The 21,880-nt window shown below is 31.9% G+C and overlaps 1 protein-coding gene across 4 annotated transcripts; it reads right to left on the reverse strand.

Moving 5' to 3' along the window:
- Positions 1 to 8,628: 8,628 nt before the first annotated feature.
- Positions 8,629 to 20,970, reverse strand: LOC137814157 (C18orf8). Of its 4 annotated transcripts, none has more exons than XM_090302945.1 (15): positions 20,948 to 20,970; positions 20,344 to 20,425; positions 20,059 to 20,158; positions 19,864 to 19,965; positions 19,152 to 19,290; positions 18,841 to 19,052; positions 17,835 to 18,094; positions 15,914 to 16,067; positions 15,547 to 15,656; positions 15,366 to 15,453; positions 13,402 to 13,884; positions 11,820 to 12,331; positions 11,139 to 11,247; positions 10,865 to 11,044; positions 8,629 to 9,068 (listed from the first exon to the last, which is right to left on the reverse strand). In XM_090302945.1, exons 6-15 carry the CDS (start codon positions 19,006 to 19,008, stop codon positions 8,892 to 8,894), a joined length of 2,241 nt encoding a protein of 746 aa, XP_090159071.1. In that variant the 5' UTR covers positions 19,009 to 19,052; positions 19,152 to 19,290; positions 19,864 to 19,965; positions 20,059 to 20,158; positions 20,344 to 20,425; positions 20,948 to 20,970; the 3' UTR covers positions 8,629 to 8,891. The 4 variants fall into 4 exon arrangements, with proteins under 4 accessions (XP_090159071.1, XP_090159074.1, XP_090159069.1 ...); XM_090302948.1 differs by lacking the exon at positions 20,948 to 20,970 and having other exon boundaries at positions 13,402 to 13,476; positions 13,552 to 13,884; positions 20,344 to 20,462; XM_090302943.1 differs by lacking the exon at positions 20,948 to 20,970 and having other exon boundaries at positions 20,344 to 20,462.
- Between the last annotated feature and the right edge of the window lie 910 nt (positions 20,971 to 21,880).

Below are 21,880 nucleotides of genomic sequence, written 5' to 3' on the forward strand. Positions count from 1 at the left end.
AACAAATTTTCCACCTTCGTTCCTACTCTAAGCTTTTTTCATGTTTAGGTTTTGTAATCAATAATCAGACTTTCCAATAATTTCATAGCATTAACATACTGTATATAATTATATTTATTTGATTTTATTTATGTATGACTCAAATTTGTTATTATATGGATTGAGAAAAAATTGTTTGGACCTTTAATTTAGAGAGATAGTATTGTTATAATTAATAATCATATTTGAGATATTGTCGGTTTTGAAAGTTGATGTTTCATTACAGTTTTGTCTTTAAAAGACGTATTTGTGAGTTGGTGAGTTAGAGGAGAAAGAAGTATATAAATTATTCTTGACCTCGACTATTGAGTGACGTGGAACTATATTAACAAATCCTCCAGTCAACGGGAGTGGATTCCCTAGCGAGGGGCTTAGGACACACTTTCATTCTCACAGACAACATCACTGTTCCGACCTCAAATCCGAGAGATAACATCGTTAAATCAATCACTGCATTCGAGTTATTGTCTGCTTTGAAGGTTGTGTTTCATCATGATTTTGTTCTTAAAAGACATCTCGTATATTGAAATTTATTTATCTTAACATTTAGTTTTATTTTTTTCCATCAGAATAAAAATACAAGTAATTATTTCAATAATATTTGTATATGATAATAATAAATATTATTAAATATTTATCTTAGTTGATATTAAATAACTTATGTTAGTTTGGTATAGATCAATCTATACCAGGTAAAGATGTTTGAAATTCTCTTTATAGTAGACCTAGATTAACATTTATCTTTATAACTAATCTTTCTATTATTCTGACATTCACTACAAATTTTCTGTAAATTTCATATTTAAGTGACATATTATTTGCCTGTGGCGAAACACTATTTTAAATAGTGTCACAAAGTATCTTTTGGTCTTTTATCTTTTCAAAAAAGTCTTATAAGATTTTTTACTGATATTTCATGTGTGACTAAACTTTATTTGAAAACTGAGACGTCTTTCTTGTAATTTTTTTCAAAATGCTTTTTTATCATTATAAAAGTTCTGTATTGTGGAATTCAAGTTTGTTTATAAATAAATAAACTGATGCGAATCTTTTACGAATTTGGTGTGGTTTTTCGTAATAATGACCATGATGTTAAAATTTATAAATTCACACATATTATTCGATAATATATCACTATACCAATCCTAACGAGTGTTGGTCCATTTATTTACCACTTCCAGTGGAATTACTTTAGAATTGCATGATTTCCCTTCTGAGCAAGTTACTGTCATAGTTTTTATCTTGACATTCTTTAATATATAAAAAGAAATTATAATTTCTTTGATAAAAATTACTTTTTTCCTTAAATACATTATCATAGATGGTTAGCAATTTGTTTCTTTCAATTTATAATTTTGATTTTAAAACATTTATTTATTATTTTGTTTATAAAACACTTAGCAATTAAATAAATATTTCAGAAATAGTACAGATTTATGAGTTTAAACAAGTATTTATGTATATTTGTATTTTTTTTAATATAAAAGAGAATTATAAAAGGCAATTATAAGTATAAAGAAAGAATATGAATAATAAAAAGAAATACAAGAAACTAAAGGATAAGAAAACTTTAAATAAAAATAAAAGAGATGAAATGTTGATAAAAAATTATTTAATTGTTTGAATAATCATTTGTTAAGAATTTTATATTATATTATAAAATTTATTCTTATATTATAATGTAATATATATATATATATATATTATTCAATCTTTAATAACTATTCTATGGAATATTTTGGATTTTAATAAAATCATCAATTTTAGATTTTATATATATATATATATATATATATTTCATTAAACGTGGGAAGTTCGATGTTGGAGCTTATGGTCAAATTTACTTAAATGATAGTTTTCTTGTTCAAGCGATACTTTTGTGATAAAGATAACATACATACAAAGAATAAATGAGTAGTGATGTTTGAATATCCAACATTTAAAGAAATAATTGCATGAAAATTTTGTAAGATTATTACAAAGTTGACTTTAAGCCTAACTCAATCTCATAAAACCGGCTCATGAGATTGAGGTTTGCACCCACTTATATACAATGAAAGACTCTAATCTCTAGTCAATGTGGGATCTCCAACACACCTCCCTCACGCCGAGACTACCAACTCGTGCGTGAGACTATATATTATAGGTGGTCCGATAGCGGCCCGATAGCGGGTGGAACGATAGGCCCAACACAAACACTCGCTAGGATAGGCTCAAAATGGCTCTGATACCATATTACGAAGTGGACTTTAAGCCTAACTCAACCCCATAAAACCGGCTCAGTTGGAACAATAATTTCAGCAGTAGTATTGGGGTTATCAGACAAAAAATCATAGCTGAAATTATAAGACTGAGGAATTGGCAAAGATAAATTGTTGGGACTCTTTGTATTATCATCTTTCTATTTATATGGAAAATGATTTTCATACAAAATTGTGTGTCTTGGGATCTTAATTTTATGATTTTGAAGATTAAGAAAAAGATATCCTTTAGTATGAGGTTGAAAACCTAGAAAGATTCCAGAAACAGACCTATCACCAAGCTTCTTCCTGTGCGAAGTAATGGTGCTAGAATAGCAAAGACAACCAAAAACACGCAAATATGAAATATCATATAAAGAACCATGCAATTTTTCATAAGGAGTCATATTGTGTAATAAGGGAGTGGGAATATAATTAATCAGGAGAACAGCGTGTAAAACAGCAAAGTGCCAAAAGATAGGAGGTAAATGAGCTTGAAAAAGAAGAGCATGTGTTACATTAAGAATATGTTGATGCTTGCGTTCTACAATATCGTTTTGTTCAGGTGTTTCTATGCAAGTTTTTTTATGGATAATACCTTTTGAAGAGAAAAAAGTTGTCATGGCAAATTCAGCCCCATTGTTAGAACGTATAATTTTAACAGTGGTTTGAAAATGATTTTCAACATAGGATAAGAAGGTAGCTATATGAGTTCTAACTTCAGATTTTGTACACATAGGAATGGTCCAAGTATAACGAGAAAAATCATCCACAATAGTTAAAAAATACCGAAAACCATGCATAGATACAATAGAACAAGGACCCCAAATATCAATATGCAAAATCTCAAAAATTTTAGAAGTATTAGAATTACTCAAAACAAAAGGGAGTTTTCTTTGCTTTGCTCTATGGCAAGTATCACACAGATATGGTTTTTTAGCATAAACAAAAGAGTATCGAGATCTCAATACATCCAATCTTTTATTAGAAAGATGTCCCAGTCTATTATGCCATACATTGATATCTTTCAAAACACAATGAAAAGAAGGATCAAATCTTTCTCTGATGGGTCTTTGAAAAATAGAAGCATGAAAAACATACAGGCCATTTTTGGCCTCAACTGTACCAATCTTCTCTTTCGTTAGATTGTCCTGTATCACACAATTCTTAGATGAGAAAATCAAATGGCAGTTCAAATTTGAGGCAAGTTTAGAAGCAGAAATCAGATTGAAGGTGAATTCAGGTACATATAAGACATTTGTTAAGTAAAATCTATTACTGAAGGCAACAGTTCCAGAATAACTAGTATAAAAGCTATGCCCATTTGGTAAACTGATGAGAACAGGTTTGATACTTTTATATGAGGTAAAATCAGATAAACAGGTGCAAACATGATCAGTTGCTCTAAGATCCAGGAGCCTTTAATGGTAGTATAAAAATTTAAAACAGTAGCGTTACCGTTTGGAGAATCCTTATGATTGTCATCAACAATGAAAGAACCCACTTGATTAACTTGCACCGAGGGTTGATTTGCAACATTATTTACTACGTTCTGCTTGATAAGAGTAGATAGAACTTGGCATTGTTGTGCTGTGAAGACAGAACGCATGTCTCCATTTCCCTGTTCTTGCACAAAATTCTCAGAGGAAACATCATCAGCTAAAACAACATTAAGTAAAGGGGCAGTCCTACTATTGGGAAAATTATGGCCGGGGGGAAACCCATGCTTCCTGTAACATGTATCAATTGTATGACCATTCTTACCACAGTGGGTGCAAGCTTTTCTATTACCATTAAACCTAAAAATCTTATGTTCTTGATTCGGAAAACCCACTTTCCTAAAACAAATGTTTTCAGTATGACCCAATTTTCCACAGAAAGAACATGTGACAGCAAAATTACGATTTGTACCAGCATGGTTAATGTTCGTAACCAAGAAATTACTTGCCAATTGACGTTCTTGTTGAGCCACAAGAGAGAAGATTTTCGAAATAGGTGGTACCGGTTCCATGAGGAGCACATGAGGCCGAATGTTGTTGTATTGATCGTTGAGTGTCTAAGAAACTGCATGGCCTGATCCTCACATTTCCTTTTTCTAATAACAAAAGCCACAAAACATGAGCACTTGTGCTGACAAACACAGATAGGATTAGGTCGAAAATTGTCTAGCTCGTCCCAAATTATTCTTAGTTTCATAAAATAGTCAGTTACGAACAGATCATTCTGACATAAAGAGGATGCTTCTAATTGCAAATCGGAAACCCTAGAAAGATCACCTTGGGAATATCTAGTTTTTAAATCGGTCCAAATATCAACTGCTATATCCATCCAGATCACGCTTTGTCTAATAGAAAGAGAGACTAACCATGGCACGACCATGTTGTTGCACCTGACCCATGCCGAATGGGTAGGATCACTCGTCGGTGGACACGGATGGGTGCCCAAGACAAATTCTACTTTATTCTTCGCACTCAGCGTTGTCATGACGGACCTACTCCAAGAATGGTAGTTCGTCGAATCGAGTACTGTGAGACGAAAGATGTCGCGGGGTTCTCACCAGGGTGAAGATAGAGATAGATGTTTGAGGAAGGTTCCAACACAACCGAACTTGTTGTTCGTTCATCCGCCATCTTGCTGAAAGAAAGAACCAAGAATCAGAAAGTAAGAACTGATGAAAACATAAAGATGAAGATAGAAAGAAAAAGAGGACAGAGCACGCAGCAGAGCTCTTCAAAGGAAGAGCTCTGATACCATAACAAAGTAGATGCAAGCTCTTGATGTTGAATTACTGATTCTGTGGAAGCAAGGAGAAAACCTTGTGATGCAAAAGAAAAAAACAAGAAAGCAGAGGAACCCAACACAGTGAAGAGAGAAAGGGGATAAAGTGAAAGAGGAATAGTGAAAAGAGAAAAAGGATATTGAAGTATTATTATATCAGATTGTGTAATTACAAAGAGTATCTACGGTATATAAAAACAGTAAAGGGTCAAGCGGTGCGGTGCTATCTAGAAGAAGGGAAGCGGCCCAGTCGGCCCAATACAAGCCCAAAGGTACAGAAGAATGACAGAATAAAATACAAAGCATAATTAAAATATTATAAGTTTATCAAAGATTGGTACTCAGGTTCAAAAAGACCAACTTGAAGTGTTGGGTAAACCGTATTATTTGGGATAATGACATGAATTCGAAATTGGTGTGAAGTTTAGCTCAATTAAAACATGTTTGGCTTAGCTAAGAGTATAATGTTTTGGTGTAAGACTGTGTCATGGTAAAATTTGGTTAAGCAATGCTTTTCTCGTTTTACACAACACAGTTCTGTGAGTTTTGTGATAAAGACAATATAAATAAAGAATAAAATTCATCTTTTGGTCAACATGATTATACTGAGTACAAAAGGTTGAATACATAAATTTTAAACTATTCACCGTATTGTTCAACACATAGTTAAACTAGTAATATAGTTTGAAAATTTAAAACGAAAATGATGACATTACACATTTTTAAGGTAGAATTTTATCATTTTCCTCTCATATACATTATTATTGTCATGAGTTGATCTAATCCCAACTTTAGTGAATCAAACCTTATGAAAATGATCAACACGATTTGATCCTTGGAAGGTGTATGAGTTCCACCTCCAATAAACTTTATATTTGTCTCTATGCATGCAAAGATTAGCTTACACAAATGTAGGCAAATAATTTACTTTAATTTTCTTCAAAAATATTTGAATTGAACTAAGTCAATACTTTCAGTTAATTGAACTATATAAAAAGTTAAATTGAATTGCTATATTAATTTAATTTTAAAAAATTAAATTGCTATATATATATATATATATATATATATATATATATACACGCACACAAACACACGAATCTCTAAACTAAACTAAAACTTATGACATTAAAAAATATACTTTAAATAAAATAAGATGTTTATAGGTAATAGTTCAAACAACTTAAAAAAAATTAGTTTAGCAGATTAAATTTATAATATAGTTTAGTTCAAAATTTATTTAAAATCATTTCGTAATATAATTAAGTTCCTTCAAACTATTTTCTAAATTTAGTTTAATTTTACAATAGTTTAATCTTAAAATAAATTTGATTTATTCATTTTATCCCATTCTAATTAGCTTGGATGGTATTTTTTAAAAGGACATGAATGGTGGACATAAAACTAAACTAGAAAAGAAAAATGCTTCGCAGTTGTTGAAAGGGAAAAGCCATTGATGAAATTGGTTTTTGGAGCTTATGAGGAACGAAATTGGTTGCACAAGAATCTTGACAAAAGCTCACTATAATCACTTTCTATATTATCGTTTATCATTTATTTATTTACTCAAATATCTATTATAAGTTCACTCCTAAAATAAAAACACATAAAAAATGTAGATTAATTATTTTTAATACCATTTTATATAATTTCTATAAGAAAATTGTATGTAAAATATGGAAAGAAAAAAAAAATGTATCATGTATATAGGAAATATATATTAGTGTAGGGAGTTTTTCCGTTCAAATTATAATCTAATTAGGTAGAGATCATATCATTATTATTAAATTAATTGCATATAATTAGATACAATATCGTATATACAATAATTACGTATAATTTAATAATTATTATTTTTTTAATAATTTTTTAATTTTTTATTTATTTCTGTAAATTTCATTTTTTTTTCTATTTACGCACTAGTTGGTCGTTTCTGTTTAGATTCATATAATGTCTCCTTTATTTAGAAAAAAAAAAGTAAAATAAGATTTATAGAAAACAAGACACAAATATGAATCTCAGCAGTTTTAAAACTAGTATTAATATGGTATTGGATTACAGAAAAAGGAAAAGCCAGAATTAATTTGGTTTAATCCTGTGGAGTAGTTCAGTTATAGCTCATTCTTCTTTCTAATGCAACAAAGTGATGTCTGGTGCGTCAGGTATAATTTATAACATGATTAGTTTTTCTTTCTTTCACAGTTGTAGCAAGTTACAGCCACTACAACAGAAAGAAAATATTATAAAATTTCAACTTCTTTCCAACTAACCACTACTCATTGCAACTGCTTTCGTATGAGGCAATTTTTTATTCATGCAACGCAAGCTTATATAATTTTTTTGTTTCCGCCTGAGATATTTTTCTAGCTTTTTTAATGCATATATAAAGGGATAGAATATATGGTTAATTAATTACTCAATCTTGAGATCCCACAAGTGAATATTAATGTTATGTTAACAATTCAAGATCAGTTTATCCAACATTATTAAATTATTGTGTTCAATTATTTAGTTAAAGACTCCCTTCTAAAAACATTATCAACGGTAGCTGGAAATTAGTACTAGAAACCTAAATCTGAAATAAAAAAATTGTTGAAACAAAAAAGCAATCATAACACCATTGTTTAACACTGTTGTAATATATGTTTTGAAAGTGTGTTATAAAGTTAATTTTTTTGTTATTATTTTTTAAATACATGTTTATAAATTTGTATGTTTTATCAAATAATAAGATTATTTTAATTTAATAAGGAGTAAAATTGTCGACTAAAAAATGAAACAAGATAATTATAAAAAAAATGTCCTTTATAGAAGGATTAAATATACTAATACTACTTAAGTAAAGAAGGAATTATGAGTTGTATTTTTTACATTGGAGTTAGAAAACATCCTTCTTTCTCTTCCACCATGTGTATATAGGAAAATGATACTTTCAGGACTCTTGTTTTTTTGATATCATAGATTTAGAAATAAATATATATAATAAAAAGTAAATTTATAATTAAATGATATAAAAAATATTAAAATAACAGTATTGAGAGTTATAATACAATTGTATAAAAAGTTGTATAAAAAATTATAGTTGACAATATATCATTACTCATGTATATAAATATTTTATGATTTGACAAATTATATATTTTTAAGATCCGTGGAAATGAACTTGTATAATTTTAATAATAAAATTTTAAACTAAATCAAACTGCATTATAAATTGTGATTTTTTTGTTTGTTTTAATTATTGGTTGTTTGCTTTTATATTCTTTTCCAGTTTTTGTTATGATATATTGTTACATAATATTTATAATGTTTAGTAATGACTACTTTTTATTGGAAAACTCAATTAAGTCGCCTTTGTTACACCCGTGAATCTTTGGCAAGTAGAGAAAATAATAGTTTGTGTTATCAATGAAATTAAACTAACAGAATATACCAACTGTTAGATATTAAAAAGTTTAGAGAACTAGAATAATACAAACAAGTTGGAGAGCAAAATAAAAAAAAACAAGTTAGCATGCGAAAATATTAAGTTTGCTTATTAGGCATATTTATATAACTTAAAAATATGGAATTAATTACATAACAATGATGATATTCATATCCATTTGGAAATTTTAGCATCTTTATGAGAACAAAAATTCATTTTACTGTCATTTCCCTCCCAAAATGTGTGTATTAAACAGCCGCAAAACTCAACCAAAGTATCTACTACAGCTAGTCTAACTAGGGAGACATTTATTTAACATACAACATGAAACCATTGCCAAATATATTCGTACGGTTGAACATGGATACTCAATGATAATGACTCACTTTCAAGTACTCTTTTACTTCTCAAACAGCCATGGATGAGTTCATTTCATTGAGTATGCGGCAATATCTATTATGGTCTGAGGTGTTTTTGAAGCCAGGAAGGAAATCTGTAAAGAATCTTAGAACCGCAGAAAGATGTTGAGAGTCATTCGAAACAAATGCTGCTTCTAAGAACAATGATGGCCGGATGGTATCCACCTGAAAATTCAACAAAATCATAAACACAAGCATTTCCATACTTGTTTTCCGATTATACTCAATCTCAATATTACAGTACTAAAAGTAGTTAGATACTAGATTTTGTATATCAGCTGGAACCCGAAACTAACCATTAAATAAGCATAATAATTGCAAGAGATCATTTTGACCCATAAAAATAAAATTTAAAAACAAAATAAAAATGTATTTTTAAAATTTTAGTCATTGAATTAAACTGATTTTAATTTTTAGATTAGATCATTTGATATATAAATTATAACATGTATTTACGTCCTAGTAAAATAATGTTACTTTTAATTTTTTAAATATAATTACTTTTCTAAAAAATGAGCTGACACGTGTTGACTATGTCTAAAGCCCATATGGGCTGTGGGCTAAATAGTCTGGGGGAAAATAGCTTAGTTCAATTTAAGTCACGTTTTGTTTACCTAATCCACTCTGTTTTGCGGATGCATATTTGAATACATCTATTTTGACACCTAACATCTACTTTACTGATTTCCAAAGTATCTATCAGCACCTCAATCTCCCCAAGCATTCCAACAACTTCAAACCCTTTGTGATCATAAAAAGCTGGTCGGCGAGGTTTCAATGAAATGAATAACAATATCTGTACGCGATACCATCTTATAGAAGTATAATCCATCGCAGAGATATTGACGTGGTTCAATCACTTCAACTACATAAATGAATTTTCATAGAAACATGTAGCCAGACAGTCATTTTGCTAGGCTATCTCCTATATTTGGTTGAGAGGAAAGAAAGTGAAGGAGAAAAGCTAGAAATTTAAATTGATGGGAAACTAGATGAAAAAAACGAAATATTTTTAAGAAGTCAAATTTCTCATCGTTTTGCTTTCACTTTTCTCACTAACAAACAAATCAAAAGGCATTTCTTTCCGTATTTTCTTTCTTCTCTACTTTTCTTCCTCCAACTGTAATCCCTTCCAAACGTAGCATTAACTGGAGACATGCCCATGAGAGCAAATGCAGAACTAGGAATTTCAGGAAATATGAAGCCTTTAGAGGAACATTCTATCACGAGTACGTGGGGGCTTTAAGCTAGGTGGTCTGGAGGTGATGTTTTCTTCAAAGCCCAGGATGAGGTTCATATACAAGATCTGGCAGGGATTTCTGGGACCCTTGCTCTCTGATTAAGAGTACCCTAATGCAATTTATACATGGGCGCCTTTGGATTAGCAATACAAGCTTCCCGATTACCAGGTTAAGGGCTACAGGGAGGCAGCTACTGCAGGTTGACAGGTCAAGTGTGGGAGTCCAATTTCCGAGATTGTTTAGAATGTCCACTGATGGGTATTTAATAGGAAACAGAATCAGGTCAATAGAGGAGATGTGACCTTGTCGGTTATTTATATTGAGAGGCTTAGACTTCCTTGACCCACTTCTCACAAAGGAACCCTTCTATCAAGGTGATGGATGAAGCCTGATCAACTGGTGGGGTTTCCTTTCCATAAAAACCTACCAATATAGTGAGTGTATGTCTATTGGAGGCACCTAAACCCTACCTCTATTGGATTTCGAAAACAATATAACACCTACACTTTATTTTCAGCAAAGGACTATCTATCTCCAGATGTTGGGAAATTATAACCTATAATATAGGGATAGCTGTTTTGTACAGAAACAATGAATGCAAGTATCAAAAGTGCAACACAAGAGTCCTCAGTTTTCCATTATCTCCGGGCTCTCTTCATTATTTAAAATATTATATAATGATTACTTCCTATACCAGGAGTCAGCACAGTAAGAAGTTACCCTATATTTCCGTGCATATCTTAAGGCTTCAAGGTAGTATCCATCCTGCACAAGCAACAAAACATAATCATGATGTAAACCCAATTGTCTCAGCATATCCAGACCAAGCTTCCTAGTTTGGGCATTCTGGCGACCAGACTCTAGGAGTTGCAGTGCAACTTCCTTAGAGGGCTCCAGAATCTGCAACGAAAAGAGACAGGTCTTAGAATCAAACAAATCATAATTAACATAAAAAGGCTTCCAAACTTTACACTTATACACAGAATTTTCTAACCTTGTTTAGGACAAACAACCCGAGCTCTGCATAACGTTCATTGCGAGCCAGAAGTTGAATAATTAATACATAAGCATTTGGGAGTACACGTATCTTGTCTGAATTTGCACTGTAATAAAAATAAAGAGTGAAGATTCAAAATATTGGAGGCAAAATTTTACTAAATCAAGAAAAATATACCATAAAAGCACACGAATGTACATCATTTAAAATGGACACATGGTACAATACAACTGACCTAATATATGTTTAAATAACATCCTAAATAAAGTCCATGGCTGGCTTATGGTAATTGTTAGTTTTTGGAGTTTTCCAGACTTGCCTTGTTTACTTACAAATTATGATATTATGGCAGTGGACCAAACAAAAATCCATTAGAATCTAGAGCAAGTATATCAAATGCCTTCACAGTTATTAAAACAACTTCTCAATTCTTGTAAATAGGAGCATTTAGTGTTTAGTATCTTTCTAAGTAGTTCAGTAAGTGTTTAGCATATTCAATATTCCTTAGGAAGTTGTGATGTAAGAATTGTTCTCTTGAAAACAGTAGTTGTTATTAATTATCTTTGTAATCATTCTTGTTATAAATAAATCAATCTGCTGAGTAGAAAAGATACTTCAACACATTCAGAAAATTTCCTTTCTCATTTTTCTCACACTAACTCAAGAACAATAGCATACCTGTGAAGGAACTCAATAATGATAGCAACCAAGTAAGAAGGGTCTCCCACCATCTCTTCATCCGCAGGAGAAAAGACAAAGCTGTACATCTCATCCGGTGAAATTGCTGCGGAAGTAAGTTGGGATTCCTCTTGCCCAGACTGAAGAGATGATTGGATAACATTAGCACTATGGGCCTCCTTTGAATTGTGTTTTGGATTTGCAGACTGAGACTCATCATCAGAATCCAAACTTGAAACAGTTGAAGCTTTATTAAGAGATCCACGGTCGACTCTTTCCATAGATTCATGGATGACTGATTTTCCAATTACATCTGTTTCGATAGCAGATACCTCAGCACCAGTATTTTGATCACCAGATGCCTTCTCAGGCTTCTGTCCCTTGAGATAGTTACCAGTTTTAATTGAATGGGAGTATGAGGTGACAAGTACATTTACAGCCTTGGCAACCACAGGCACAGGCCTGTGCTCAAGAATAAGTGTACGTGTTATACCCAAGCACAATTGTTTAGCCTGAAAAGCAGAGACGAGGGGACATTTGGTACAAAAATAATTATTTCAAACTTTCAAACAGACATATAGATGAAAATACTGTTAAAAACTGTAGTTTTTTTTGACAAAATGACATTCCAGGAAATATATATACAAAATCCTTTCCTTAAGGAGCTAATTAAGATTAGCTTTTTTTCCCCATAATCACATTCCAGAGTTGCACTGAAACACAAATAAATAAAGGATAAAGAGAATTCAGTATTCTCATGTCTAGCAATCCTGAATACAGCTATGTAACACCTTACTTCCATGATTGAAAACCAGTATAACTTTTCTTGACAATTAAAATAAAATTCATTCTTTTGCTAGGGTAGATGATACCAATCAACTGTTAAATGTCTATTCAATGCGCTTTAGTTATCATGTTGTACAGAGGGATACTAAGGTGAAAAGGTCCCTTAAGTAAATGACTTGAGCAAAAAACCATGAAGTCACAGCTAACTTTATTTCAAGGACTTAAATATGCTAAACCTAGCTAACGATTTAAATTTAAAAAAAAAAAAACAGATTAAAAAAATGGATGAGTTTATTGCATTAATTATGCTAAAGCTGGGATACATAAAAAGAACTTAATGCATAAATCTATTCCAAAGGACAACTGAGAGTGGCAAGTGATATCAGAAAAAATTTATTGTACAAACTAGGTTAAAACCAGAATGTGTGAAAAAAATAAAAACATAACGCCTTTTAACTTAGTACCTTCCTTTCTCAGCTAAGCCTGTAATATCTAGAAGTGAGAGGTTATCATCCAGAAGGGTATAAAACTCGCCAAATTTGAGAAACTAAGTTTATTTAAGGATCTCAATCAACAATTAACAAATTAAGCTAACTACTGAAACTGTAATAGCAGCTCCAATAAATAAAGTTTTCAATACATATTCGTGGGCACCACTCCAGTTACAAACTAATTACAGGAGAACTGATTAGTGATTTGAATTGAAAAGAAATAACCAATAGAAACCGCTCACTATTGCACCCAGAAGAATTAATCAATTAGATACATTGGTATGACAAGGCAGAGAGAAAGATACCTTGTTCGCTTCCAACCTCCGCCGCTGCAGGAACTCTAATACTGATGGGACCTCTGAGCTACTGGCAGAAATTGCCTGCAAGGTAGAATTATTCATGAAAAAGAAAGCTCGTATATTCAGTATTGAAATAAATATAAACAGATAACTGACCTCTAAGTCTAAATTGAACTTCCACAATAACTTATTGGCCACATCGCATACGAGGTCAGGCACTAGGAAAGTCCATGTATTAGTGTATGTAACTGCTCCATGACTACTCAAAACATTACTGTCTGAACTCTCACTTTCTCTGCCACTCGATTGAGATGAAGTACTAGATCTGGGGAATCCCCTTAATAATAAAGGAAGTGGTGCAGATATAGGTGCTCGAGAATCTGCAAAGAGATCATAAAGTATAACAACCTTTGCATCAACTTGATGAATAAGAAGTACATTGTCGACCACACTCACGGCAATCCTGTTGGAATAAATTGGTAAAGAGCCCTGCATATACCATTGACATCAGTCTAATTTTTTCAAGTCTATAGTTCAATAACGAATTACATAAATACTACTTTCATACAAGCTCTAGGATAAAATTACATACCCCAGATACTTTATTACTATATGGCAAGTTTTAACATAGTTATAATTGTCTTAGATTAGAGAGTAAATTAGTATATATGAAATTGTATTATCACATAGATGTGTAGCTCATAGGAAATTGTAAGAAAATCAATGTGTATTATGTCTTGCTTATGCTGTGAGATATTTATGGTAACCTTCCTCCTTAAAATCTTTCAAAATTCCATTTTTGGTGTTTTTTATATTGATTGTAGGACTACTTGGAGAGGCTAAATGAGGATGAATCGAAGAGAGATTATCCACTCAGTTTTGGAGCATGAAAACATGAGCATTGGAAGGAGATTGTTCAAATTTTCTTGCTGTCTAGTGTGTTAAAATGCCTAGAAGTTTGTTTGAACATCCAGGACCATGTAACTACAGCCCTGTGCATGTTGAAACTTTAAACATCCAAAATTGCTTTTACATGTACCGAATTCATCAAGATTGATATAAATAGTTGTTCCTAATTTAGAAGATGAACTTTTAATGATTGAAAAACATTTTGTAACTCATGGAACACTTGAGAAATTACGAATCTATCTCATGAAATTGGTCAGAGATCACTTTTTTCTCATTTTCTCTCTGTAGTTTTTCTTTCCTTTTCAATTTATCACTAAATCTCTAGGTTGGGGAAGAGGAATCATCATTCAATTCCTGTGTGATTTGATGGGTTTGATCTAAATTTTCATTTTTACCCTCCAATTGAGTGAATTGCTTTGAACTTTAAGCAATTATTGGCTATCCACCTAGAAATTAAAATTAAATTCAATCTTTCAATTGGAAAAATGATTATTGGGTTGGATATTGGGAAATTTCACCATAGCTGTTGGAACCTACAAATAGGACTTGATAAACTGAGATATTCCAAAATACAAAACTAAAATTTAATGCTATCTTTGGTTGAGATTTGGGAATACCTAAAGAATTAGGGGTTTGGTTAGCACATAGGGTTAAATTTCAAGGAATTGAATTTAGCCTAAAGTAGCAAACTTGGGATTGAATTGAATTGGTTGATAATTACTTGGATTGAAAGCTGGATTTAATTACTCAAGAGGAAAATAGAAAGGAATCTAACCCTAGCTGCAGTTCATCATTGTTACTTACTTATATTTTGATCTATGGACTTGTGCTTTATGCTTTGCATTCTTTGTTCTGTTTTATTTTTGGAATCACTCAATGCAATGCATCTCTACCTCGTGATTTAAAATATTGTGATTTAGTACTTGAATCTAATCCTTGTGGGAACAACCACTTTATTATTTGATTCAACTTCAATAGAAAAGTTTTCCAGATTGTTATGCAAACAAGAAATCATAAGTGAACTGAAATAGTAAATCATTCAGAATTTGGGCAAAACCAACCTGCTGTATCACTGCATCACGATATAGCCGATAAGAATGGAGCAGCATAGCAATTCTATCAACTTGTAAGCAGTATATCCTACCATAACTGTGGTTGATTGTTAAAGACATAAAACGTTAAATAGGAAGCTATGGTGACCTTAAAGGTATAAGTTTGATGATGTAAATAACTGATACATACACAGTCACAATAAAGACATCTTCAGCTGCTAAAACAGGCTTACTATTTGCCTCAGATTTGGCCATAACCATCTCAAATCTTGGCAAGCGAACAATATCTGCAGATGAAATCTAAGAAAGGCATTGCTGTATTAGCCAAAAAAGAAATAGCACTGGAGCAGTATCAGTTGATATTCTAAATTAATACTCATGAGTCACAACAAGCACCATAACAGAAGCTGCATTGACACATGTCACTCTTTTCTAAATAAATAATGATATCTAACCTTATTTTCTTTTAAGAAAAAAACTATTCTTCATGGTAAATATCTTCTTGATCTAAAAATTACAAGAAAAAGAAGCAACCAATACAATTTACAAACTCTCACCTGAAATCCGTGGAATGTCTTGCACTGCATGCCGGAAGCAAGAAGAACCAAGCGACTTTCATGGGTGTAAACATACCAACTCACATTCAGTTTCTTTGTTTGCACCAGTTGCAGTGATTTTGACTCTGAATTATATGCATACAAGTCTAGACCACTGTTTAGGAAGTTTTTAAGTCAGTATATACATAAAAAAAATGAAAAAAAGAGAGTAGAGAACAGGAGAAGGATAGGGAAATATTGATAAAAATACTCGGAAAATCACATAAAAAGCTAGACATTGTTGGAAAGCCCAAGAACATTTAAACCCCAGACTAGAATCTCATAATTCTAATGTGGGACTGAACTCACATTCCAAAAAATTGGATCATAACATCCTACCACAGTTTGAGTCTTAGTGCCTATGTGGGTTGGCTGGGCACTAGCCCTTTAATTAGTCTCCGACAAACACTGCACTGGCAGCATCACCTACCACATCACTTGTTTGCAGCTGAGAGACAAGGTGAAAAGCTTCAATAAGAATTGATAAGAACATAGGGAGATTACTCTAAAAATACAGTTACGTAGACTCGAGCCCCATACGTTGAAACTAGATGCTAACAAATATTTGTGTCATAGTCGTGTTTAAAAATGTTTTATGTACTATATTATTTAGAACAAGATTCTTACAAATGTATACAAATATTTTTGCTCTCTGGCAGCACTGTTATTTGAAAAAAAATATCTTCTCGATAGTTGCTATGTTCTCTAAGCATTTTTGCTTTCCAACAGCTCGCGCATCCTCTAAGATTTTCTTCGTTTTGGCAGCCCTGCATCCTTTGAGCATTTTTGCTTTTCAGCAGTTGTCGTGTCCTATGATCATTTTTGCTTTCAACAGTTATCACGTTTTCTGAGTATTTTTGCTTTTCAGCAAACGCTGTGTCAACTTACCATATTTGCACTCTGATAGTCATCGTGCCCTCTGATCATTTTTAACAAGTTTGACTAGTATGTTCCACCAGTATGAGGGGAGAGTGCTAAAGATATGATTTGAAAGGATGAAACATATTGAAGATTGATTGTCACTTGGACAAAGAGAAAGTCATTTCTGGGAAATATCTAATAGCTTTGTCATTCATTATTTACTTTGTTAGCTTTGACAGCCAACTAACTGATATGTTTACTAAGTCTCTCAAGCAGTCCTGTATTGATGACATTTTGTAAGAAGTTTGTCTCATTTGATACATATGCTCTAGTTTGAGGGGAGTATTAGAGAATTGAGTTGATTTATAAGTGATATGATTTAATTACACTAAATAGGGAGATATGATATGATTTGATAGGAAAATATCTTACCAAATATTTCTCATTATTAGATATTGATTTTGTTCCTTACTATTATATCTGTTCTTCATTATAAATAAGAACACTCATGTGTGTATCCAACTCATGGAATTCATTATATTCCTTCTCAGCTACTCTCTTCTCAACATGGTACCAGAGCGGTACCATTTTCATGACTTGTTTTGTCACTAATCCTTTCAACAACTACCTTTTAGCATTATTGTATTGTTCAGCTAAAATGTTAGCAACTTCTTGTGGCAGACATCTGAAGGGCAGGGAACCAGATCACAATGATCTGAAATAGATAACAGAATAAATAATTCACTACTAAGACTAAAATAATTCAAGTCTCTTATTCCATTCAGAAATTCAAATACGTTGGCAAAAATGCTTGACCCAATGAAGCTTCCCACAAACCTCAAAAAATATCCAAATTGATTAATTATCCTCTAAATTTTCAAGATATTGTAGGACTGCAGATCTCCAGTCAGGAACACTATTACTAGCATTTTCTGGGTTTCTTCTGAATTTAACAATCAGGATATCTAAAAAGCATATGTAAATCAGACCAACAAAGAATAAATAAATAAGCTAACCATACCTTGTCTTAACAAGAACAATATCACACTGTTGACTATCTGTCCAAAAAAACCCAATTATACTTTCTGATTCTGGCCTGCACTTATGGCTAAAAGTGCCCCCTGTCTCTCTATCCCAAAACTGCATCTCATGATTGGATCGCTGGATTGCTATCACCTTTGTGTCTAAAGAATATCGAATAGCTATAATAGGGCCTTCACTTATTGAATCAGCGATTGGATCAATGAGAGGATCAAAGGGACCAACTTTCCATGAAAAGACCTAATGTTACAAACACAAGCACAATGTGATAATGTGATGAACAAGGAAATACAAAAAATAGAAAAATGAATCACCAATTTGAAACAATTCAAAAATCTGGATGTACAACACACATTATATTCACCAAACCTAAATATAGGAAGCATACCAAAATATAGTAGTCAATAACATGGTATAGTGTAGTAGTAAAGCCGAGCAGCCCTAGGCTGCATTGGGATTAAAAACCGTTTTTACCACTGAGACAACATTATTTCATTTTTTTCTTTTGGAGTAAAATTGTGATTTCAATCCCCATTTTCTAGTGCACTATTAGCTCCAGAAACATAGAAAGATCTGAAAAAAAAAATTGTTGATTATTCCACAAAAGTTACCTCTAGTTTGACATATGTCCTTTCACACTTAACCAAACTACTCTTTTCCATTTGTTCCATTCTTGCTTCTTCCTGTGAACTTCATAATTCACAAACTACTAATTTTTATATAGTTTGTTATGTTCTTTTCCTATTAATTTTACTGTCAGCCATTTTTTGACTTCATTACTATCTGCTCCTAGATTGATGATGATTATATGTTTATTATTTATCTTGAATTTCTTTAATTTTGGGAATTTTTGTAATTAATTTCCATGGACAGTGTAAATTAATTATATTGTATTAAAATTGTGTCCATCCTGCTATAACATTTTTATGCTGGTGGCCGTGTTGCTATATTCGATTGATAACTATCATAACTGTGTATCATATTACCTGGTCAACTGTTGGAGAGAGTACCAACTTATTTCCATCATCATAAAATAATCCACTAGATCCAGGAACATTGCACTGAAGTGGTGGATACTGAATGTAAGCATGTGAAAGACCATCAGATCCACTCAGACCTATATTAAGCTTTGATGTTGATGCTTTTCCAGACATGTTATGTTCCGTTTACACAGTGCGTAGCAGATGAAAAATAACAACTGCAGCAAAACTCCAAATTTTTTTATTTAAACTAGACAGTAAAAGGTAAAAGTAATGCATATATGATTAACAGGAGATGAAAGTGCAGAAAGTTAAACCTTTGCCAGCAACAAGTTGTAGGACTTCCTCTTAAAGTTATGATTGAAAACTTCTTCTACAAAAACTTCTATTCGTCACCATCAAGCAGCTCTCAAAACAAGGAAACAAGTGGGTGTTCACTTAAACCTTCTTTTTTAGCTGTTTGGAGAAATATTTTGAAACATAAGACATTTATTAGAAATGTCAAAAGAATAGAAACAATTATACAGTAAAAACAAGAAAAGGGTTTCACCAACAGAAACAGGAAAGCAAAAAGAGTATAATCAGAAGCAGCTCTAAATCTCAAAAGTCATGATCCATTTAGGGGTATGATTGTTTAAGTTTAAAGATACTGATCGTATGATACAGTACAGCTTTATTTTAGAGCATTTTTTTTCAGAAGCTACTATCCTTACGTCCTCACAAAAACACGAAAAACAAACATTTTTTAGGTTTCACTTTTTTTTTTATAATAAAATTACAAAATTATAATAATTTTTTAAACGTATGTTTTTATTAAACAAGCCTTTTGATCATAAAAACTCAAACAAACAGGCCCTAAATGAAGTGTGCAAAACGGTTTCCCTTCAGTCTTTCCAAGAATATCGATCAAAGAGAAAAACATAGAAGCTATTTCTTTTACTTAAAATGTAAGAAAGAACATAATAGCTGCAATGCCAAGTCAGACAAAAAATAAAAACTTTATTCCAACCCAAATGTAGAATGCAATACCATATTCTGCATACAACTTTTTAGTGCCAGAAATTCCTTCACACAGATATCACGTTCAATGTCTGGAACCTTCACTGCAACACAGCTCCCATATGCTTTTGCCTATTGGATGAGGCTTAACCAAATCAATGTTTATGTTTGTGTCCAACTATCAGAACATAGTACGGAGAAGACAAGAAGAGAAAAGGTAAGCACCTATACTACAACCCATTCTATCTCTTTTCCAACAACCTGACCTCAATGATAATCGAACTTTTAAAGCGTTTATCAAACTAAATAATTAAACTCAGTACTTCTGGCAAGTGAAAACAATAAAATCAACCATTCAGTCGAATGTACAAACAAATTATATAAATTATTCTGTATAGGATTCTGACCACCTAAACATTGTAACGAAAAGGTTCTACACACAATATTTCATCATCTAACCCAAAACCAAAAGCACATTTCTGGTTTGATCTACGTAAAACAAAATCAAACCTCAGATGCACAATTCACTAAAATACGCTTGAGAGTAGAGGCAGTATTCTTCTTCTCCTTCATGTCGACAACAGTGCAAAATCTACATAAGCCAAAATTAAACGACAATCATCTGTAACCTACCAAAAAACCAAAGCAAAACAAAATTATACACATATTCGTATTTGCAAGTTTCAAAGAAACTTACATTTACTTACTAAACCACCACCACTAATAATAATAGCTTAATTCAAAATTCTAGAATCACATAGATTTTCACACCGGGAATATCAGTAAACGAAGAAGATAAAAACCCCTAAGGTAACTTCGCCCAATTTGTTTGCACACCTAATCATGCGAGAATAATAGAAATTGAAAAAACATACGAGACGAAGAAAATCGAGAATCTGCACAAAACACGTAATATTTTCGTGCAAAGAGCGACTAGTAAACAACGGAAATGTGAGAGAGAAAAATTGTTTACCATCTCAAGAATTGGCCATCCATTCTGCAACGGAATTAATCGTAGATCACGAAGAGGGCTAATAGATATTCTTCTTTTCAATTCAATTCAATTCATAATATTAATAATGTATAAAAACGATGCTGCAGTGGAACTACCTACCAGTCGCATTGCTTGCGCTGCTGGTTGCGACTCACTGGATAGTTTTCCTTTCCTCTACGCTATATTGGCTGCTTCTTGCTGCACCTCCATATCTTCTTGAGGTACCATAACTTTTTAATTCCAAAAATACCCTCCTGTAAATAAATTAAATATTTGAAGTTATGATTATGGAAGTGTTGGTTCTATGTTTAAAGTTATGATTAGGGTAGTGTTAGTTGTATGTATTCGTGATGGTATAATATATGATGAATCTCCATATTACATTGAAAAAAGAATTTGGTTAGACAATCTGAAACTCATAGTAAAATTTAAAATATATTTTGGATTAAGTAATCGATAAAACAAAAATATATTATGGATTACATATATTTGGAAGTACTTTTTTAGAAAAAAAATATATTTTGAATTACATAAATCGAAATTTGATATCAAATGTGGAAGTATTTTTTTAACAAAAATATATTTTTGGATTACATAAATTGGAAACTAATATCAGATTTGGAAGTAACTTCTGGTTTATGTAATTCAAAATAGATTTTTTTTTAAAAAGTACTTTTGAATTTTCCAAATTGGATAAACAATTTTGGATTAAAAAATGACTTCCGACATACGTAATCCAAAATGTTCACAAAATACAAAAACAAAACGGCAAAAGGTACTATGAAAAATCAGTGGACGAGAATAGTAAAATATAACTTAAAAACTAATATTTTTCACCACAAAAACAAAAACGAATTGCCAAATTCTCCCTAAATACATAAAGAACCACCAAGAAAATCTTCAACGAACTCAAATGGGTGTTGGGGGTGCCTTGGGGTTGCGGTGCTTGGAAAAATAGAAAGAATGAAGAAGGTGAACAAATTTCTAGAATTTTAGGGTTTTAATTTTTTACTGCGATTAAATGAATTTTGGATATGGAAAAAATTTTAGATT

The sequence above is a fragment of the Phaseolus vulgaris genome, chromosome 1, assembly GCF_051622355.1.
Source record: "Phaseolus vulgaris cultivar YP4 chromosome 1, ASM5162235v1, whole genome shotgun sequence".
NCBI classification, from domain to species: Eukaryota; Viridiplantae; Streptophyta; class Magnoliopsida; order Fabales; family Fabaceae; genus Phaseolus; species Phaseolus vulgaris.